Source organism: Paramisgurnus dabryanus, chromosome 12 (genome assembly GCF_030506205.2).
Source record: "Paramisgurnus dabryanus chromosome 12, PD_genome_1.1, whole genome shotgun sequence".
In the NCBI taxonomy this organism is placed as follows: Eukaryota; Metazoa; Chordata; class Actinopteri; order Cypriniformes; family Cobitidae; genus Paramisgurnus; species Paramisgurnus dabryanus.
Window position 1 is genome coordinate 838,473 of NC_133348.1, and position 23,956 is coordinate 862,428.

Genomic DNA, 23,956 nt, shown 5'->3' on the forward strand with positions numbered 1-23,956 from the left:
ATTAATTACTTACTATGTAATATATAAATATATTTAATACAGTATATAACAATTATAATTAATCGAAGCAGAAAACAAAACAAAAAAGGCTCAGAAACTATAGCAGATGGGCTGCTTAATCACAAGTTTCATTGTAACAACTTACCCTAAACTGTGCGACATCATGCACTGCTATTGTGTCATTGTCACAAAAGGTTAAAATGTTTTTAATAAACTGTATCTTATTTGAACTATTACCTGAACTATAACAACAAAATGTTTAATATCCTTTTAATAGTAAAGACTTGAAGGTATTGTTTGCTCAATGTTTACCCAATTTGTAAAAGGAATCAAAAGACTCAAAAGAAAGATTCATGTTTTTATTAGTATGTGTGTTCTTGAAAAAAAATGGTCAAATAAAAGATAAGCAATGCCCTTAGAATAAACTATGCATTTGTTAACATTTATTACATTAAAATCAGTAAAAAATGACCAAGAGCAACATCAGTCAGTATGTTAAAGTACAATTTTGTGATAAGATGATTAAAATTGATTAAAGTAGGAGTACATATAATTCAACATATATAATTATAAATTATAAAAATGTTATAGTAAATGCAGTGCTATACTCAACTATACCCTGAAAAGCATGCATGCAATAGAATTTTTATCCTCATAAAAATTAACATGTACCATAGCAGTCATCACATACATTGCATATTACAACAACCAACTGAAACACAAATTTTACAGTAATTATGGTAATTTCCCATAAATACATCACTGAGGATGCGTCCCAGTGCATCCATGAGATGTTTCTTGCTTACAGAGTATGGAGATGACACTTAGATCACAGGGCTCTCCTGATTTTGCCAAGTGGTTGATGTCCTCAAGGCAACATTATGTTGACCCTGTGACAACATTTCAATCAACCAATCAAATTTTACAGTTTGTTTAAGCTTACAACCAGGATTAGCTGTTTCTAGACCATTGTTTTCACTTATCATGTCCCTCTGATTTTAGGGTTTTGTTTATGCTTAGGGTTGGGGTTTGGGATGGGCTTAGGTTTTATTTAGAAAAATGTTGTCCTTGGTTCAACACAATATGTTGCCCTGAAAACAACAACCACTTGGCAAAATCAGTTCGAGCTAGATCACAGCAGATGAAAGGCTTTGTAACATGTAGTCAATGAAGAATGTTTATGAGTTTGAGGCACTAGCGGTTTGACGATGAAGCTGCATTGGGGTCAGACGTGTTGTACACATCTGGAAATAGTTGTTTATATGTTACTCAAGAACTTTACATTCAGTACATGTAACATCATTAGCATTTGTCAGCCTATTTAAGGTAATTTTTTAGGTAACTATTTAAAGTGCATGCTTTTGTCTCAAATAAAAATGTATATTGGGCTCAAACAGAAAATGTGTATACATGCATACAATATTTAAATCATGTACTCACTTCTCCTATGCTTCCTTTGGAAGACACCCAGTCTACTTGAAAATGCTTCCGCACTAGTGCTCTGTAATTTAGAGATGTACATATAAAGCTTAGATATCTTATTATCATTCATTGTCTGCTACACATTTCTTTTACATATTCATCTTTTGGCAAATTGCTCCTCTGCTAAAGAAACCCTTACGCCTCTTAAAAGTCCTCCTACCTACTTTTAACATTGGCCTTAAACTTTTTTGAAAATAGGCTAATTTTCCATCTCCCCTAGAGTTAAACATCTGAGTTAGGCTATACCGTTTTGTAATACATTAAGCTGATCTCTGGGTCTTGCGGTACCACTTTTAGCATAGCTTAGCATAATTCATTGAATCTGATTAGACCATTAGCATTGCGCAAAAATAACCAAAAAGTTTCGATATTTTTCCTATTTAAAACTTGACAATGTAACCTGTAGTTACATTGTGTACTTAGACTGACGGAACATTAAAAGTTGAATTTTTTTAGGCAGATGTGGCTAGGAACTATAATCTCATTCCGGCGTAATAATCAAGGAACTTTGCTGCCATACCATGGGTGCAGCAGGCGCAATGATAGACAGCACCTGATAAAATAGTCCCACTTGGTGCTGGTCACAAAAGTTACCTAGCTGGGGACTATTTTCTGTATTTTTGATTATTTCCTTTTAAGGCTTAAAGTGCTTTGCGATAATCTGCTGCACGATTTATTGCATGAAATTGTCATGCACATCTCATCGGTAAAGCCAGTTCCATGATTAGTAGTAAATCTGTTTTCAGATAGAGCAGCATATACTACACGTGTGTCTCAATCTGCTCCTGAGGTTTTGAATCAGTGTATCGTGAATGCAGGATCAGGCACTGGTAAGGACCCTAGCTCACTTTACACTGGGAGAGCTTCAGAAAAGGTCACATGATTTTCATAAGGGAACATTGGGATCATCAATACTCACTGTTTTTTGCGTTACACAGTGGAAATTTTTAGAGAATTAATGTTCCAGTGCACTGGAAGGATTGTGAGATTGAGACAGCCCTTAAAATAGCCGACTCCCTGATCAGTGCCCAGACTACTGAAGAAGGGAGTTGCTTGAGACACGGCCGTAGTTCATTGAAGAGCTAAGCAATATTGTGTTCACAATTAACTTTTATCTTTACTAGGATCTTCTATTTAATTATAAGTAGAAATCCCACATTTCTAAGATTATTCTAAGAATTTTGTTACTAGGAACAACTCTTGCATTGAGAATTTTCATTAATACGGGCCCTAATGATTATAGGTCAAGAATTACACTATTTACAGCAGGACTAATGTTAAAAAAGGGTTCATAGATAAACAATGTGCTTCATTTGATGCCATTTACCCTGGTATGAGTCGAACTGTTATTGTTTAATGACAGCTTTCCTGATAGCGACTCACGGACCTGCAACCAAAAATGAAAGCAAGCCTTTATGCTTAGTTAACATGCCAAAAAAGTCTAATGTATGAAATATATTTATATCTAAACTGTTACATCTAAACTCTTACCATTCTGTCTAAAACCGTTCCAAACACCAAGACAAAGAACCCCTAGCATTGCATGGGGTGAAACAATGTTAAACTTGTAAAAACTGGACAATAATAATAACAAATGAGCAGCATTATCATAGATTGCTGATACAAGATGAAACCAAATGCACTTTTAATGCTTAAAATAAAACAGAAAGTGGTACCTGCAGTGAATTGAGGATTGCAAACACCACATGAATGCCAAATTCACGTGACACCATGGTCCCAATGCCAAATCCCCATGTTAGACCAAAGATAGGAGTCAGAAAGGCCACACATCGGGCAATGACCACGAAAGTGTGATTCATATCTGGTTGAACACCAACTCCTCCTCTTCTTAATAGTTTAAACACAACCACAATCAAAACCACAAGATTAAAGGCAACAATAGTCAGAGCTGGAATCACAAATGCCAGCAGGGCCTTAGATTCAAACCAGTTTAGCCAACATGCATTTTCTTTTGAGACATAGTTTTTAGGTCCAGCTGTGGATGCAACAGTAATAACCGTTATAAGCAAAGGTGCACAATAACCAACAGTGAAGGCAATGGCCATCATATTAGTCTTTGACATGTGAGAAAAAACGATGACAGTGAGGTAAAGCAGCAAAAGTGCTGTGATGAACATCCAGAAGAAAACAGCCAGGTAAAAAAAGTGCATGAAGAAAACTACTGCACTGCAGGGATTCACCGGTGTAGGTTGTCCTGGAATTGCAATTGCAGCTGCGATGATAAAACAGATGTCTGCGATCAGTAGCGACACAGCAACGTTGACTATTGAAACGTGACGCATGTATGACGTATCATTTCCTGTCACTGACTTCCATACGATCGCCTCAATAATGAGACATAAAACCAAGCTGGCTATTGAAATAGCTACACCAATATATGTTATATAGGCTAAGGCAGGGCTATCAATTGCAAACGGTGACATCAGGATTGAAAAAGAGGTTGTGTGGTCGCATTCACATGTAACTTCTTCATTCCCTGAGCGCTTGACTTTACATCCAGTGGAATCCCAATGGTTGAGATCAAAGTTCCAGAAGACACACTGAGGATTTTTCAATGATGTATTTGTAGTATCGAAAGCAAATGAAATGTTGTTAATTGTTTTATTAACCTTAACAACAACAACGTCTCCATTGATCTGGTTTTCTGATGTCTTCTTGTCATTATTAGAAGTATTTCGAGTTGGTAAAACATTGTCAAGCTTTGTGAAGATAATAATGGTTATGAGGGTCGGTTCAACCTTTGGTATCACAATCTGAGTAGTTGAGTTTGGCAGTGAAGATGATCCAGTGAATGAGTTTTCAATTCTTGTTCTATTCAATTGAATGGAGGTTTCCTTAATCATAAAAGTGTCATCTGAGAGCCGATCACTTATAGTCTCAATAGCTTGAAGAAGTTCAGTGCTTTTGTTTTCTGTTTTGTTGTCATTGTTCAATTCTGCCCATGTGTTTTTAGATGCATCTGATACAATGATGTTCACTGTTTTAAGAAAATCCTGGAAATTTAATAAAAATCATGATTAGTACAATAAACAAATAAGACGAAATTGCTCAAAACTGGTAGATAGAATCTAACACATATTTTTTTTATATCAGACATTTTGATAATCAAGAGTTGTTTCATGAGAGAATGTATAATGCACAAATGACTGATTAAGGATGATGTAAAAAAAACAAGATTAATTTTAATAGAATATGTTTGCATCTAAACCTAAATACACATACCTTCATCACAGGTTGACTGATGGTAATAGTTTGTGAGATACTAGCAATTGTGTTAAGTATGTCAACAATGGTTTTGACAGTGTCAGCAGATTGTGTTATCACAGTATTATTCTGCACTGCAGTGTTACTGAGGTTTGACATAAATACTGGAATCTCCTCCACAAATAAAACCTACATTACAAAATAAGAAGAAAAGTTAATACTAGTATTATTTATAATGAATATTTTTCTATTTGTGAATCAATGTGGTCGATAGATTACCTCAGATCTCCTTTCAAGGTCTTTGATAGCTTGAACAACACAATCTCTCTGTACTTCTGTCCAGTTATATTTGAGATCTGTTGTCTGTTTACATACATAAGTTATGAGACCTTCCTGGCCTTTTTCACATAATCCTGTTACACTGTCACCTAGTTTTCCAACTCCAAGTGTGTCATTTATACAGTCAAACACTGGAATTGCAAATATTAATATTAAAATATTAAAAACAAGTTTATTTATTTATAACATAAACAGAATAAAAGATAGATAATAAATACAGAGAAATAAAAATTGAATGCTCACCTCTGACTGTCTGAACGTAAACTGTCCTGTTGCTATAATCAAATGTTTGTAATTCTGGCATGTCCGTTAGTCGGCATGTAAAGTCATCTTTAGACCCACAATTTGTGCTTTTGTATTGTAATGTGATACAGCCAGATCCTGTTCACATAAAACAGGGAAAAATAACACATACAGTAAACAACTTTGATGATTTGTAAACAGATCACTATTACACCTGACTCCCAATACAGGTGATTTTACCTCATTTCTTTGCTTACATTTTTTCTTTTTTCCCAAAGCTGCAAGCACTTATAAAAAACCTGTCTCCACTTTTTACAGTGATTCATAATAGTAAGCTTATTATAATAATGAATAAGTTGGGCTGTTGGGTATGATTTCACAGGTTCTATAAAGCTTTAAAGAGCACCTATTTCACTGCTAAAAACAATGTTATGTTGTGTATTTATTTTGTATAATACAATGTGTTTGCATGGTTTATGGTTATAAAACACATTATTTTCCACATATACCGTACATTTTTGTATCTCCAGACTTCACTCTCTTCCTGAAATGCACGGATTTGAAAAGCTCTGTGTCCCTGATTGGCCAGCTAATCTGTACGTTGTGATTGGCATGAATACCTCCAATAGGAGTGAACTGACAGACTGTGAGTCTGAAGCGGGAGGAATTATGATAATATCGGTCTTGTCTACATCACCAATCACAGGAAGTAAACTGTTGCCTACAATCTGTGTGTTTGTTGTAGAGATTTACGTTGAAGACGATAACTCGCGTCATTGTTTACTTTGAGGTATGTACCTTTTGCATATCTTTACCATGTACTAATACACACTTACACACCACAGTAAGTTTAAAAACGTGAATCGGACAATAGGTGCTCTTTAAAGATACAGACTGCAGCTTTAAGCTTTATTTTGAAATATAAGTATGATTTGGAATCCTTGAGTTTCAATGTGGACTCTTGAAAACCAAATGCATTGAAAACTAATTTATCTAATAACAGCACATCAGTAGCTTTAATAAAAATGTAACATCTTTGTGTCTGCCCAACCTGAATTTTCCACTTCATCACCAGCAGGAATCCCAAACCACTCAACTGAGTAACCATCTGCACAGCATGTCAGTGGGACAGTCTGGTTTTGACACTGAAGCTTTAAATCAGGTTTATCCACTACAATATTAGGACGTGGTTGAATAGATACTGTTTGCCACTGAATGTAGGGTAATGTGGATCTTTCTATGATACACGAATATCTACCTGCAAAGTGAGCAAAGATAACAATACATATTTATTATTTCATAAACAAAATAAATAATTTTAATTCTACTTAATTAGGTTCATTCAAGAATTTTCAATGTGCACCTGGTAGTTATACTATAGCAAAAAAAATAAAATAAAAAATGCCACTAGATGGCAAACCAGAAATAGTGGTTTTGCAAAATTACAAAAATAAAACCAATACATAAAACCTTGTTTGGTTTGCAGCTTATTGCATGTGTCAATGAGACAATTGTTTTAAAGGAGCGGTGAATCAAAGAATCAATTTTAACTTCCCTCGGAACCTAACATTAGGAATGCAGGCTTGACGTTTGTTTTTAAAGAAGTTCCAGCTCGCGTGGAAAAAAACGGAGTGTTTGTTTACTTCATTGTACTGCAGATTAATTTGTAAAGAAGCCACAAGTCAATGCTGGCTTTGCAGAGAGATTGTGATTAAAAAGCAATGCTGTTCCATTAATATTCGATCTGAAAGGAATGGCACAGCAGTCTTATGTGAGTAAAACATTTGAGTACTATGTGTCACTATTGCTTTGTTAGAGATTGCTTGATATGTCCTGATTGGGTGTAACATCCATGTCTATGTCAAGCCTCAGCCAAGTAAGAAAAAGTCACGCAAAAGTAACTTAAAAGTAACGCAAGCATTACTTTCCATGAAAAAGTAACTAAGTAACGCAATTAGTTACTTTTTGGGGAGTAATTTAATATTGAAATGCATTACTTTTAAAAGTAACTTTCCCCAACACTGCCGCTTACTGTGTTGTTTATGATCATTTAGGCAAATTGCCTTTGATAGGTTCAACACTCAACACATTTTTTTATCATATAACTGTGGTATGTAACGTTTTGTGTTCATAAGAGCAACCTCACAAGCACAATAGAAATACAAAGTTAGTTATAAGGACTTACCAGCCACGATTTAGAATCTGATGCGTGCTCACTGTATTGTATACGGTAATTTAGTCACGTTGAGTTTAAAGTTGTGTTTCTACTTTATTATACGTATTGTCATTTATGTCTATCATCTCTAGCACCCAGAAACTGTGTTGCTCGAACATATGTATTCAGCTGCTATTTTTACACATCTAAGGTTTTTAAATCAATTTTTCACATGTAAAAATGGGGAATAAAGCTATTCAATCATAGCAGTGGGTGTTTACATCCAGGTCTTTAATGCAACCCACCCATCAAAACGGAGCATTTCTCAAGCCAACCTCAAAATCAGGGTACAAAATAGACTTATTGCTTTTGATGTTTTTGAATGGAAAACCCATGTGAACATCACAAGTAGACCTCAGACAACAGTAGAAAACAACAAAAACAGCCGATTCATCGCCCCTTTAACACAAAACACCTGGTTTTCATGACAGATCGATTTTAAAACCAGCCGCTATAAAATTCAGCTGAGTTTGCGGGACAGATATTATTGCTGACGGGCCAGTTTTGGCCCGCGGGCTGTTTTTTGCCAATCCCTGTATTATAGGGTCAAGTGTTATACTGCAATGCTTTTTTGTACACAAATGGGAGGCTTTATAAAACTTTACTGACAGACAAAGAACATTCATGTAACTCACCATTGTCACTTTCACTTGCTCCTTTCACAATAAGAGTGCTATTGTCATTTGTAATGGTGTATTTTGCACTGTTTTCTGCCGGATCTTGGTCATTCACACTCCATTTCATTGTTCCCACAACAGAATTTGGACGCGTACACATCAGCTTCACATCTTGCAGAGGATAAAACTTAAATTTGGTTGTCAGATTTTTTTCCTCTGAAAGTAAAAGTAATACAGCTCATCTTACCTTTATTTATTTTTTCAAGCAATACTCATGTTCATAATAACATCAAATTCATAAATCTTATGTGAGGCAACTTAATGAACAATGAGCAATAGCCACTAGGAAATAAAAACATGCAGCAAATGGATTCATATTTGAGATAATTCAGATGTATGAATATTTTAGGATTTTATACCACTTTCAGCAAAAGCATCCTGAGCTAAAGGGATTCCTTGAGCTGCTAGAAGGTCAGAAACCTGTGTGTTTACTGATGAAACATCCAGATTATTGGTGTTTGCATTAATCGTGTAGTCTGCTATAATGCTACCAGACCTATGGAGGAAAACACAATCCATAGCAATAAGAAGAAACTGGATTAACACAAGAGTTAAAATCAACAATGACACCTTTTGAGTGACATTCAAGTATAGATTTTACACTTTCATACCTGAAGCCAAAGACATTTATTGAACCTTTAATGTAGTTGGGCAGATTCATGTAACTATTTTCAATCTGTAAAAACAAAAGCACTTAATGTAGATTGGGTGTAGAGTACTAACAACACTAAGACAAAAGTATGTAGACAAAGACTACATTTAAGACAAAAATGAATTTCTGTGGGCTGTTTTAGTGAAATGACTGGGTGATTCTCACGAAAACTTGGTTGTAAAAATGTCAAGCATGAAAATGTAAAAATTGCTTAAATTTACTTTTTTTCCCACCAGACATTAGAAACAAAGTCTGAAGTATATGGGAACATTAATTTAAAAACTTTTACTTATCATTTAACACTTTTTGTAACATAATTTCAAAAATAAGTCCTAAAAAATCTCATTACCGCAACAGTCAGAAAACATCAACACTGTTAGAAAAGCTAATATATTTTCACATTTTTAAAAATTGATTATTAATAGTCATGCACAGTAAATTGAAATTCTGAAATAATATTTATTTTAAATTTAATCGTTTTTTTATTTTGTTTTATTTAGCTCATATACCGCAACACCTTCCACAATTTACAACTATTTTTTTTATATATTTCGAAGAAACCTGACACATTTTCAAAATGACATGACAAACCTGAAAGAACATAATTTGGAGATTCTGCACATGCATTTAAAATCAAAGTATTATGCTTCTATTAATGAAATTAACATTTAATAAGCATCTGTTGCGGTAATGATACATAGGTTTCGGAAATGAGGTTAATTATTTCGGTAATGAGAATACGTATACTAGCCTGAGATTGTGTTAAAACAAATTTTAAAGTAGAAAGTCTGATAATATTTACAGCATCATGTGTTCAAGTTCAAAACTGTTTTATTGTGTAGTCTTTGAAAAAAATATTAAAGAAAAAACATGAGAACAGGAAGGCTTATATTAATATTCCTTTGTGTCATATTTAAGTCCCCATTTATGCATTTAACATACTGAAATAAGATGGTCTTGATGACATATTCTGCCTACAAATGCGAGCTCTGAAGGCTGCAGCCATTGGATTGAGAAATGGCCAGCTAATGTCAGCTAGATATCACAAAACATTTGTGTAAATAAGATGAAAAATAGGCTGTATCCGAAAGTTTAGACAGCTGACTTGTTCCCTCGCTGCCTTATGAGACAATGACTTTGGCTGCATAATGGCAGCTCCGAGAAATGCTTTAGGACAGACTTCATAGGCAGCAAAATTGAATTCAGGTTGAAATGTAAGCAGCCCTCTCTGTGTTCCGGGATGTCGCAAATCTGCTTGTGGTGCGGAGGTCTGATCGACCCACCCAATTCACACGAGCTCTGTGTGCTCCACCCAAAGGCGGCAATTGTTGGCTCAGGGTGTCCCTTATTGTGAGGATCTCCCGATGAAGGTGCTCAGGACCCGGCTCAACATCGCCCTTGGAGGTTTCTTACTGCAGTGTCCCACTGCCGGCAAAGAGCCGCTGGTGGTCGTCCTCCCCTCGCTCAACCGGTTTAGTTTGTCGCCGAGAGCCTGTGTCCTGAACCGGGAGCCGCCAGGTCTGTTTCCTTTGGGTTTCCGGCGGAGGAAGATGAGATGTCTCTGACAGCGTTGGATGGAGACTGGGACCAGGCTCCACGTGGTGCATCAGACACACAGCCATACTTCTAAAAGGAACTGGTGCGCATTCTCTTTAAAGCCGTGCAGGACTTGGAGATTGAGTGGAGCACCCCACAAGAACCCCAGAGAAGCAAGCTTGACTTTTGTTTTCTTCACTCAGGCCGCCCCGCTGATGCTCGGAGGAAAGTCACCAAAGTGTGGGCTACCCCTCCCCCCATTTTTTTTCTTAGTTAGGCTACCTGTGTATTCCCCCCATCAAGGACGCTGTGGCTGCTCACCTCTGCCCCTTGTCCACTTCCTTGGATGGTGTGGCGCAGCTTTGAGGGTAGTGAAGCCTCATGACAGCACACCTGTCCGAAAAAGCATACCCGCGCCGAGAGAGGCTCTGTCTGCATTGCACACTATGGCGGTCCTACAGATCTTTTAGGCGCAGGTGCTTAAGGCTCTGGATGAGGGCAGCACGGATCTAAATACCTTCAGGGATCTGAGAATGGTTACGGATTTCACGCTAAGGGCCACGAAGACCACTCATGGTGGCCATGCACAGTCACGCCTGTTTCTCCATCCGGCCTGTTTGGTGACATGGTGGGCACAATCACGGAGCATTTCTCGGAAGCGGTGAAGAGCTCTAAGGCTATGAGGCACTTCATACCTCACCACCCTGTGTCTCATGGACCAGAACCGGTGGTGCATCACAAGAGTCCCTGGCACAAATCCTCCAGTATATGATGCAAGAAACTGGGTCCTGGGGGACTGCCGTCCGGAACGAAGCCGCTCAAAAACAGAGCATTTTTCTCCTCAGTTGGTTTTGTGTTGCTCGCCCCAGGGCCCATCCTCACATAAGCGTCTACAACACGCCCCCCCCCCACTCTCGAACACGACCCACATGTTGCGAAGACAGCAGAGGCGGAAAGGGTTAACGCACAGTCCTAATGAATTGCGCAGCAACCCGCTTTCTGTCACAGCGCCGGGCGCTTTTTGGCCATCCTCTCTGGTGTCTGTGACTCACGCACTGCGCAGAAAGGAGGTAGTCTCCCTTTGTCCCTTGCCCCCAGGCAGCAATCTGACGCTGCAGACAGTGCGCGTTGTGCGGTCGCAGGTAGCTGAGATGCTGGCACGCATGGGATCCAACTTTATGGATCTTGTTATCCAACTGATGTTGCAGCGCCTAGATGCGTGGCGTGCCATCGCTAGGTTGTTTTTGATACCTGAAAGTGGAAAGAAAGCATAACATTAAATTAGCATGTCTCACAACATGGGAGAAAAAAATTAATGTACACATCATCATATAGTATAGACTTGTTGCGTTGTGTTGTGTGTTTGTCATGTACATTTCCTAACACTGTAGTGTGTTTTTTGCTAATTACACCTGCTAGTAACATCTCCAAACCTAACCTCTCTCTCTCCTTCCTTCTGTACTCCTCTAGCCATTCTGGGTTGCTGTTAAGTTTCTCCCTGAACTTTGTCAACATGGCCTTTGCTAAAGCTTTTTTCTCACTTGCTGACTGTCTACAATGAAGCATCATAAAGCAAACTATCAACAGTTATTACATTTTAAATTTATATTAAATTCATAAGAGATATTTAAATGTAATAAACAATATGCTTAAATTCTCATTTCCGAAACAGAAGTTCTCTTTACCGCAACTGCTATTAAATGGTTGCGGTATATGAGAATGGTGTTGCGGAGGATGAGGTACCCCAGTATGTTTTGCTAAAAATAGAGATGCCACGTAGGCTTTGCTCATTTTTTATTCAGTGCATATAATTAGACTTTAATAAAGAACATTTTCATAAAAAATTGTAAATCAAACAATTTTCGAAATGTAGAAAACTACCTGTTTCGGTAATGATAATCAAAATGTTGTGTAAGCATTCTGACAAGAGAATATTTCAAATTTAACTGGAAAGATATAAAGAGATGATCTTACCTGGTAGCCATCTTGAAGTAACTGGTCCATGTGCTTGGTCACTCAAAATCAAACTTTATTAAAATTCTGTATGTGTGCTTAAACTGTTCTCAAAAAGTGTTGCGGAGGATGAGAACATCAGGCATGGACACATCAATTTCCTAATTTTTCTTCATTATTATTATACATGAATATTCAGTAAATTATTTTTCTGTCATCTAAAGTAGTCTAGCAAAACATCCATTTATTTTTTTTCTAAATATTTTTGTTTTAATATGTTTAAATTACAACATAACGCATGTTCAAACACAGCCGGACGCATTGCGGTAATGAGAATTTCAGCAGAAAATGAGATAAAATTGACAAATTATAAATTCTTATGTTGAAATCACACATTGTGCAAGGTAGAACACAGTATTGTGTTAATTTTGAGGCTTTTTAATATTACTATATTACACATTTTATATCTAAAATCATTAGTGCCGTGGTGTTTCAATGTTTTCGTGAGAATCACCCGACTATTAACAGGATAAATATGTTAATCTGGTATTTTCATGATTTTAATGCAAACATAAAGTATGTTAAATATATTACTAAATATCTAATACTCACTGCAGATGTAATGATTTTTACATACGATATGTACTTTGGATCAGCTTTGTTGGTGAGACCGATGTCAAAATTTTGGTTTATTCTCATTGACATTGTCATAACTGCATGTAAAGAAATAAATACATTGAAACATAAATAGATTAAAAGTGTTCATAGTAACATCACGTTTACACAACAATCTTTGGAACGAAGACTAAACATCATCATAATGTAAAAGTGCATTTGTCACAGTGTAAAACTGTGTTCTGTGTGTGTCATATGTATTAGTGTTGTTCCCCGAGTTAGCCACCAGATGTCTCTTGTTTTCACTTTCACATGTGTCATGAACTGCATCTCCCATAATCCCTTCTGTCATCAGTAATCATTGGACTCAGCTGTTCCCACTCACCTTGTTAGTGTTTGTGTATTTAAGCCTTGTCTGTTCAGTCTATGTTGTGGTTTCCTTGTTGTTAGTCACATCGCCTTCTGTGTCTGTGTCTGTGTCTGTGTCTGTGTCTGTGTCTGTGTCTGTGTCTGTGTCTGTGTCTGTGTCTGTGTCTGTGTCTGTGTCTGTGTCTGTGTCTGTGTCTGTGTCTGTGTCTGTGTCTGTGTCTGTGTCTGTGTCTGTGTCTGTGTCTGTGTTTCGTGTTGGATTTATGTTCTGGATTGTATGTATGGATTTTGACCCCTGCCTGTATGGATTATGATTTTGGATCACCCCTATTAAAACTGCTTTTGGATCTTACTCTTTGTGTGTTTGTGCGAGTCGTGACAGCATTTGAACAAACCCATTTGAGGAAAATCAAGAACATCAAAAAGAAATTGTAATCCACATAAAATTATAACTAAACCTAACCTATAATTTAAAGGCAGCGTATCCGATTTGATCCAGAAACATTTTTAGTTATGGTGGTTAAAAGTTTTCTCACATCCTGATAACAATCACAATTTTAAAGTGTTTAAATGTATTTTTTTAAATATATGTCATCTGTGAATACAAGTTTCTAGTATTTGTCTAATTTGATTTCCCGAAATTAATTAATTTAAAAATGCTTTTATTTGTAAAATGTCTTTAACTGGATTAAGCCAATGAATACATTTCAGTTAAAACAAACAGTAAATAGTAAATCTAGTTAATAGGATTAATATTTAATCCCTGGCTGGATAATGATACTTGGATTTCCCAATAAACTGCTTTTGGATCTTTACACTTTTTGTGTTTGTGTGCGTCAGTGACACCCGAAGTCAATGAAAATTGAGCAGGACCAAAACATTTTACAGCTGACCACTATCAAAAAAGTTCAGTGACGATGTCCCAAGGATGACAGCAACAATGACAGTGTTCTTAATATGACCAAGTAAGTGTTTTGATTAATGCCATTAATGTTTATTTTTTAATCAGTGTATACCACTAGTCAAACAAATAAATATTATCATGGCAAAGATAAATGCACTGGATTCAATAGATGTATAGCATTTAAAAAAAAAAAAAACTTGTCATGGATTTATTGCATTTTGAAGGAAAAACATATGTTTTATAATAAATCTTTCAAAATCAAATTATGAATTTGAATTTTTAATGTTATTATAACCTAAATATGCTATGTGAAAGTTTGTAACAGAAAATTGTGGTTTTCATCTTGTCACTTTCTTGGTATAGAAAACACATTTTTTACAAAATTAGTCAAATTTGATTTATTGCCTTTTGGAACCAAACTCTTCATATTCATCATCATGAAATATTTATTTTGATGCATTTAATTTATTTTACAGTACATACCTGTTAGTTGTGGTTTAACAGTCATTGTTGATGTTGGTGGTGGCTTGACTGTAGTTGTTGATGGGGCTTCTGCATTAGATGTTAGTTACAACTTAGTAAAACTAAGTACTGCTTCTTCCATTATGTAAAAATATTACATTGTGCTTTTAAAATTAAGAACTAACCATCATCAACTACATGCCTGAGCTTAATGCTATTATTTTCCAAAGCATATTACTAATGAAACTGCAATTGAGCAAAACCAGAAACACTTAAAAAAACAGAAATGAAACTGAAGTGACATTACTTATTCATTTTCTCCTGTAAGCAACAACTCTCAATCATACCTGTGCATGGGTTACTGATGTTTATAGGGAGCTTCGGGTCTGTTACATTATATCCACTCATACACGAGCAATTGTAACTCCCATCAGTGTTGTTGCAGATTGAGTTTGGACCACAAACTGCAGGAATCTTAGCACATTCATCCACATCTTCATTTCAGAAAGGACAAAAAAAATAGAAAACAGTTTGCTTTTAGTATAAAACCAAGCTGGTCCGAGCTGGTGCGAGTGAGTAGAGGCAGAGACTTATCTGCATATTGATAGATTTGCATTTACTAAATACACACATTTTGCTTAAACCTAGGAATTACAGTAAAAGTGTTCAGAGCTTCAGTTTTCAATCATACCTTTGCATGGGTTACTGATGCTTATAGGAAGGTTCAGATCTGTTACATTATATCCACTCATACACGAGCAATTGTAACTGCAAGCAGTGTTGTTGCAGATTGAGTTTGGACCACAGACTGCAGGAATCTCAACACATTCATCCACATCTTTAAAAACAAACCAACAAAAAATACAGCTAATTTTTGTAATCATAAAAATTTTGCAACAACTTAAAGATGACAACTTATTTGATATGATGTTCACAATACAGTGTATGCGCAAATCATGAAACCTTATCAAAAGCATACCAATGCATGGATTACTGTCACTTATACTTTGACTTCTATCAGTGATGTTACAATAAGAGTGGTTCAGACCAACCTCACGAATGTATGACTTACAGAAAATACACTAAGAAAGTTTCTGGAAACACACATTTCAGATAACGTACAGCTTAAGGTATAACTTAAGTACGATGTCGCATTATGAAAGTTTCGGGAAACGCAGCACTGGTCAATAATGATCGACAGACAATGCAAACTGTTTCTCATTTCAAAGGGTGTGTCCTCCAGAGGGTTCACAACTAGAATTAAATGAGACATCCTTTGCAGGACATACTGGCGGAAAAAGGAAACGGGAAGTATCATGTTGTTATGCCAACATGTATACAGCATTATTGAACTTTAAATCTCACCTGTGCATGTGTTATTGATGCTGATGGTGAGATTTGGGAATGTTGCAGTAAATCCATCCAAACAGGAGCAATTGTAACCTCCATTTACATTTGTGCAGTTGGAATTTGGTCCACATACAGATGAATTCACCTGACATTCATCCACATCTGGAAAAAACAACACAATAAAAAATTAATTTCAAAACATGTTCTAATTATTTAAACCACAATTATGACAATTTTACATCAATTATGTGATAAACATTATATATATATATATATAACCTCCATTTACATTATATATATATATAATGTTTATCACATAATTGATGTAAAATTGTCATAATTGTGGTTTAAATAATTAGAACATGTTTTGAAATTAATTTTTTATTGTGTTGTTTTTTCCAGATGTGGATGAATGTCAGGTGAATTCATCTGTATGTGGACCAAATTGTGTTCGAATTGAAGGGGGTCTGGGGGGGTCCCGGACCTCCTATAAGCCTTAAGGGACCCCCCATGAAGCACAAAAATATAAATTAGGGGGGTCCCCTGGTTTTTATTAAAATTAAAATACTACATAAATTTAAAATCCTCATTTTGCGTGTCACAAAGCGATACTGTCCGTTATTTGTCCCAATTTCGCAATAAAATAATTCAAATGACTTCTGTCTGAAATATAGAAACTCGCAAGTGCGCCTCATGCTGTTTTCTGGAGGAATTGACAGACGAGTTAATGTCTCTATCTGCGTGTGGAGTATTTTTTACCTCAGTTGCGGTAAGAATCTTTAGTAATCTTTAGGTTTAAGGGTTTTTAAAAAAATCTTCTCAAACAATTATTTCATAACAGTGGCAAAGCTATCCACTCAGACTGACGGCTGGTCAACCCAGTCACACAAAATATTTTATTGGGAAAGCAGAAGAAATCAGGCTTAAATGATAACAAATGATAGTCTCTTTAATACTTAGCCTATCGCTCAACTACGCATTTTTCAGAAATAAATAATTATTTGTAGAAAGTATCTTTTGCATGTGTTTTTTTAAACCTTTGAAAAATGTCACATGCATGGCCGAAGTGGGACTCATTTTCAGCCCTGGAGTTTCATGTCTTAGACCGGCCCACTTTAGTTCACCACTGACTATATTAAAATAATATAATTAAATCCTCAGTGCACTATTCTTTGCAGCCTTGCAATTAATATATTTTCCAAAAATATCATTTCCAATTCAATGCAAATAGTCTAAAACAGTTATGATTTTGCCATAATCGTGCAGCCCTACCATAAGGTATTTTAATATTATTTAATTAACCTTATTCAAAAACTGCTGAAAGGGAACAAATGTTTTCCCCTATATTTTTTCCCCTAGAGTTTTGCATGAAATAGATGAAGAATAACTATTAATAGATTAATCATTGTTACATATATAACTTACCGGTAGATATAAAAAATACGACATTTACCTTTTAGAGGCCGTTCGTATCAAGTTGCGCTCAAGTTTATTTTAAATCTAAACGTGCAGCAAGTGCACTCAAATAGACGCGTCTAAAACAAAACTCGTGTTCACAGGCGACCGCTTTGAAAAGCAGAAGGCGGCGGCGCGTCATGCGTTGTCCATGCGTTTTAAATGAATATGGACCCTAATTATGATTATGAATGCAAGAATTACTCCGTGGTCGGAAGTTGGGGCACAATCAACTTGGTCATAAAGCGGTGGGGACGTATACCACCCGCAAATTACGCGAATGGGGCTGCTGTGAGTGCTGGGGACAGCAACCTTGAACCTGGTGGCATGATAACTATCTTTAAAATTATGTATCTTTAAAAAGATTAATTATATTTAATTTATACAGTGAAGAAAACAGTGTTATTATTCATTTGATTCTATTTATGTACCTAAATACTACTGTTAGATCTTGCTTTATTTGTAACTTTGTTCTTTTCTATTTTTATATGCTCATAATTTCCGAAAATTATTCGATCTATGACTCAAAAAATGCAATGTAATCATCCATTTAACCACTACTATATAGTAAAATTATGTAATTTAAGAATGAGTCCACCCTATTTCACCCGTATTCTGTTTAAAAGTTCTGCCCTTGCCAGTGTTTCACACTAATTTGAGGGGTAAACATTTTTTTAGAGTTTGAGTTAAGGGTAATTTGGGGTTTCTTTGATTAAAACCAGGATCAGATGATTGTTGATCAAGGACGATCACATCTTACGTTGTGAAATCACAGCGACCCTATAATGAGGGGGGTGGAGCTTGGCCGGGGGGTGGGGCTTAGCTAGGGGACCCCCCATAAGCTTTGATATAATTCGAACACTGTATATATATATATATATATATATATATAAAATTACAGATTCAAACACTTACCAGTACATGGGTTACTATTACTAACAGTTTCATTCATCTTTGTAACATTATATCCTCTCAAACAAGAGCATGAGTAGCTTCCATTGATATTCTGACAATATGAGTTTGGTCCACAAACAGATGATGAGTTGAGACATTCATTTATATCTGAAATGAAAAAATGAGAAATGTATAACCTTATGAGTATAATGTATTTTTCACAGTATGTAAATAATAGCACAGCAAGCAAATTCTTTGTCTTTTAAATTTAGCATTAACAATACCAGCACTCAATTGTTAAGTACAAAATAGAAACCAATGAATCAGAACCTCAACTGTCAGCGACACAAACAATCTTGGTCATTAATGATTGACAGACAATACACACAATAAAGCCTGATCTTACCTGTGCATGTGTTATTGATGTTGATGGTGAGATTTGGGAATGTTGCTGTAAATCCATCCAAACATGAGCAATTGTAACCTCCATTTACATTTGTGCAGTTGGAGTTTGGACCACATACAAATGAATTCACCTGACACTCATCCACATCTGGAAAAGAAACAACACAAAGCAAAATTAACAAAATATAAAAACTAATTAATAAAACACCTGTAATTGTAACAATTTGACATCAAGTATCTAATAAACAATATCCAATTCAATCACTTACCAGTACATGGGTTACTATTACTAACAGTTTCATTCATCTTTGTAACATTATATCCTCTGAAACAAGAGCATGAGTAGCTTCCATTGTAATTCTGACAATATGAGTTTGGTCCACAAACAGAAGATGAGTTGAGACATTCATTAATATCTGAAATGAAAAAATTAGAAATGTATATCCTTATGAGTATAATTTATTTACATACTGTGAATAATACTAACACAGCAACCATATTCTTAGTCTTTTAAATTTAGCATTAATACCAGCACTCAATTGTTAAGTACAAAATAGAAACCAATGAATCAGAACCTCAACTGTCAGTGATACAAAAAATCTGGGTCATTAATGGTCGACAGATAATACACAAAAGTAAAGCTTCAACCCACCCGTGCATGTGTTATTGATGCTGATTGTGACATTTGGGAATGTTGCAGTAAATCCATCCAAACATGAACAATTGTAACCTCCTTTTACATTTGTGCAGTTGGAATTTGGTCCACATACAGATGAGTTCACCTGACATTCATCCAAATCTGGAAAAGAAACAACACAAAGCAAAATAAACTGAATATTAAAAAAACTTCCTGTTTAATAAAATATCTACAATTGTGACAACATTTTGCCACTTTATCTGATGAACAATATTCAAAAAGAAATTATTATTACAGTTTGAAACATTTACCAGTACATGGGTTACTATTACTAACAGTTTCATTCATCTTTGTAACATTATATCCTCTCAAACAAGAGCATGAGTAGCTTCCATTGTAATTCTGACAATATGAGCTTGGTCCACAAATCGAAGATGAGTTCAGACATTCATTAATATCTGAAATTAAACAATTGACAAATTAACCATTACGAGTCTGATGTAAGTTTTTTTTTACTTTAACATCAACAATGCCAGCACTGAATTATGAAGTACAAACAGAAAAACGATCTTGGTCATCATTAATGATCGACAGACAATACATAAAAGTGAAGTAAGATCTCACCTGTGCATGTGTTATTGATGCTGATGGTGAGATTTGGGAATGTTGCTGTAAATCCATCCAAACATGAACAATTGTAACCTCCATTTATATTTGTGCAGTTTGAGTTTGGACCACAAACAGATGAATTCACCTGACATTCATCCACATCTGGAAAATAAACAACACAAAATTAACAAAATATATAAACTAATAAATAAAACACCTATTATTGTAACAATGTTGCATCAAGTATCTGATAAACAATATCCAATTAAAACACTTACCAGTACATGGGTTACTTTTACTAACAGTTTCATTCATCTTTGTAACATTATATCCAGTCAAACAAGAGCATGAGAAGCTTCCATTGTAGTTCTGACAATATGAGTTTGGTCCACAAATCAAAGATGAGTTGAGACATTGATTGATATCTGAAACTAAAAAATTGACAAATTTACCATTATGAGTTTGATGTATTTTTTCACAGTATGTAAACAATAACACAGACTATTCATAAGTTTTTTTCCTTTTTAACATCAACAATGCAAGCACTGAATTATGAAGTACAAACAGAAACACGTTCTTCTTGGTAATTAATGATCGACAGCAGGGGCCGATCTACCGGGGTGGCACGGGGTGGCAGTTGCCACCCTAAATAAAAGCATTGCCACCCCATATGCCACCCCAGCGCTGGTATCCTAATATATATAATATATACCCGAGTAGGCTCTTTTAGCCAGAAAGGCAATAGTTTTTCTCTGCGTGTGTTTGGCGGTGGGAGACATATCTGATGATGATTGGTGTGTGTGTCTTAGAGGGGGTGGGACAACCACATAGCTGATGATGATTGGCTTAATTTCCATCGTTAGCCAACCAGAGGCAGCAGAGTTCATACCCGGTCATAGGCAAGCACGCACAGTCAGTCCGAGCAGAAAGTATTTTACAGTGTAAAAAAAAGTCTGCGCAGTCTTGCCAACTTGGTTACTTGGTCGCTAGATTAAGAAACTTTTTATACCCCTTTAGCGACTTTATTAAAAAAGCGTCAAGGACCAATCTAGCGATCTTTTCTGGTGTGGTTGGAGACTTTTGGAAACTGCTGTGAAAGGATGCATCGCCCCAAGGCACTCACATGCAGCCCGGTTCTTGCGCTGCAGTCCATCCGTGATCCGAGGTGCACAAACCCGCAACAACAGAGCGATGGCAAGTACAACGAGTCTGCAACGAGCTCCAAACAAAGGTAGCAGACGCAAGCACAAAGTATAAAAAGCACAAACGTTACTTTTCCATCGTTGAGGTGAAAGGCAAGAATGTGTATGTAACGTGCAACTTATGCCCATGAAGAAAGAGTCTCTTCACATCTGTAGCAAGTAATTCTGATCTAATAAAGCACCTCACATCATCACATGCTGCCAAAATATTAGTGGTTTCTTTTTAGTGTCTTTAAGTGATTAAGTTGAGCATCACATCAGCAAATCAGAGTACTGAATACGGTCATATTTTACAGATAAATGTTGCATCAGGATAAAAAGACAAAAATTAAACTGTTGATTGTTTAATATTGCCTGAGGAAGTTGCTTAGTTAAAAAAACTGAACTGCAGGTTTGTGTAAATATCTTTTAAGCAGTTCTTTCTAGAGTTAGCCTATCATGTCTTGTTCGCTACTGCAGCAATCAAAATATTCCATATGTGCATATGAAATCGCTCGTTATGATATAGTCGAATGTTTTTATTTGTCTTCATTAAGGAGACAAAACTATTCAGTGTTGTGTATGTTTAGAAAGCTTGAAAGAAAACTTAATGCTGCATTTTCCAGGATACTATGAAAAGAAAGGCTGATATCCATTTTTTTTTTTAACCAAAAAGAATAGAAAAATCAAATACTATGGGAATGGAAGGTACAAATAAAACAGAAAAATATGTTGTGGAAGGGAGAGGAGTAGATGAAGTCATGAAAGAAAGAAACATGGATGGCAAAGAGCTAAAAATAAGTGAAATCCATCATGAAGTGAGTGAAAGGATTAAAGAAGAGGGTTATGAGAGAAAGAGATGTGTGCCTTTCAATTTTTTTTTACATTAATATAAACTAGGCAAACCTATTTTATTTATATAACAACCTTGCTCATCATGGTTACAGTGTTTTTAGATATTGGTAAGCTGTATTAGCTTAGTATTAAGACAAAGGGTGCTACAGTAGAGATGCTAAAGGTAGCTGCTTGGGTACTTATGGGAACATTTGTTGTTGCGTTTATTAATGTTAGAAAAATTTGAGGTCCAGTATATACACCGAATATAGTATATACAGTATATAATTTCTTGAATCAACGACAACCATGCAAGGATGCTTACTTCATTGCCACCCCTCGTAGTTCTCATGCCACCCCCTTGCCACCCCATAAATAATTTTCTAGATACGCCCCTGATTGACAGACAATACATTGAAGTTCAGCAAGATCTCACCTGTGCATGTGTTATTGATGCTGATGGTGAGATTTGGGAATGTTGCTGTAAATCCATCCAAACATGAGCAGCTGTAACCTCCATTTATATTTGTGCAGTTTGAGTTTGGACCACAAACAGATGAATTCACCTGACATTCATCCACATCTGGAAAATAAACAACACAAAATTAACAAAATATATAAACTAATAAATAAAAAACCTATTATTGTAACAGTGTTGATAAAAAATATCCAATTCAAACACTTACCAGTACATGGGTTACTATTACTAACAGTTGCATTCATGTTTGTAACATTATATCCTCTCCAACAAGAGCATGAGTAGCTTCCATTGTAATTCTGACAATATGAGTTTGGTCCACACACCAATGATGAGCTGAGACATTCAGTAATATCTGAAATGAAACAATTGACAAATTTAACATTATGAGTCTGATGTATTTTTTCGCAGTATATAAACAATAACAAAGAATATTCATAGTCTTTCACCTTAAGCCCCAAATATCAGCACGGATTTATGAAGTACTATCTTGGTCATTAATGATCATCACACAATTAAAGGACTTCACGGGTCCACTTAGAAGCTCGGGTCTAAAAGGTTTACATGTGCCCTAAACACAGGTCTCAGGTAATTTAAAATGAATGTGTTTTTGCCAAACGGACCTGAGACGACCCAAACTATCTTACGTGTGTGCATTGATGTCCTTTTCAGGGTGTTTTTAAATAAAAGCAGCTCAAATATGCATCTGGGACCAGGATAAGCCCTGTCCGAGGAACCGCCCCTTAGTGTTTTTACTTTAGCATCAACAACACCAGCACTTTGAAGGGACGGATTTCTAATATCTACCTCAGCTAGATCTACGCACGCTTTAGTCATACAATCCTTCTTCATGCACGTAAAAGGACTTTGTTGGGAAATCTTTGTGTTTTTTAATGGATTTGTGCCAAGAGCATTTTGTTAATATCATTTTATTTTTGAAGGTGGTGATGTTTCTGGCTTTTCTATCTGAGGTCTTCATATATTATAATTACTGTCAATTAGAGTCAACCAGATCTCACCTGTGCATGTGTTATTAAGGTTGATGGTGAGATTTGGGAATGTTGCTGTAAATCCATCCAAACATGAACAACTGTACCCTTCATTTACATTTGTGCAGTAGGAGTTCGGACCACAAACAGATGAATTCACATAAATTTCATTCACATCTGGAAAAGAAACAGAATACAAAATTGAACAAAAACTGAATATTTAAAAACATTACCTAATTAATAAAACACCAATACTCTCTTAATTTTATGTTTTAATTAGATTATTATCACTTTTATTGCGGAGCATTAATAAAAAGCCTTTTACATATTTTTGCGTTTCTTTTTCATGTTTGCCTTTAATTTTTAATATTTTAATATTTAGTGCTGATTTTATGCTGTGACCAGCCTTACTTTGTTGTTCAGCCGCAAAAAATAACAAATAAAATACAAAA

The 23,956-nt window shown here is 35.7% G+C and overlaps 1 protein-coding gene across 1 annotated transcript in view; it reads right to left on the bottom strand.

Annotated features, from left to right (window-relative positions):
- Positions 1–377: 377 nt before the first annotated feature.
- Positions 378–23,956, bottom strand: part of LOC135738170 (uncharacterized) — a 33,236-nt gene continuing 9,657 nt past the window's right edge. Inside the window, exons 11-33 of the mRNA XM_073811485.1 lie at positions 23,535–23,681; positions 22,474–22,620; positions 20,038–20,184; positions 19,507–19,575; positions 18,778–18,924; positions 18,393–18,539; positions 16,038–16,184; positions 15,364–15,510; positions 15,020–15,166; positions 14,694–14,762; positions 12,935–13,035; positions 8,793–8,857; positions 8,541–8,677; positions 8,140–8,337; positions 6,341–6,547; positions 5,290–5,427; positions 4,987–5,177; positions 4,726–4,896; positions 3,159–4,496; positions 2,974–3,015; positions 2,810–2,869; positions 1,441–1,501; positions 378–1,244 (exon numbers count right to left, since the gene is read on the bottom strand). Of these exons, the coding sequence (XP_073667586.1) occupies positions 1,195–1,244; positions 1,441–1,501; positions 2,810–2,869; positions 2,974–3,015; positions 3,159–4,496; positions 4,726–4,896; positions 4,987–5,177; positions 5,290–5,427; positions 6,341–6,547; positions 8,140–8,337; positions 8,541–8,677; positions 8,793–8,857; positions 12,935–13,035; positions 14,694–14,762; positions 15,020–15,166; positions 15,364–15,510; positions 16,038–16,184; positions 18,393–18,539; positions 18,778–18,924; positions 19,507–19,575; positions 20,038–20,184; positions 22,474–22,620; positions 23,535–23,681 (4,073 nt within the window). The 3' untranslated portion in view covers positions 378–1,194. The remainder of the gene's footprint in view (positions 1,245–1,440; positions 1,502–2,809; positions 2,870–2,973; positions 3,016–3,158; positions 4,497–4,725; positions 4,897–4,986; positions 5,178–5,289; positions 5,428–6,340; positions 6,548–8,139; positions 8,338–8,540; positions 8,678–8,792; positions 8,858–12,934; positions 13,036–14,693; positions 14,763–15,019; positions 15,167–15,363; positions 15,511–16,037; positions 16,185–18,392; positions 18,540–18,777; positions 18,925–19,506; positions 19,576–20,037; positions 20,185–22,473; positions 22,621–23,534; positions 23,682–23,956) is intronic.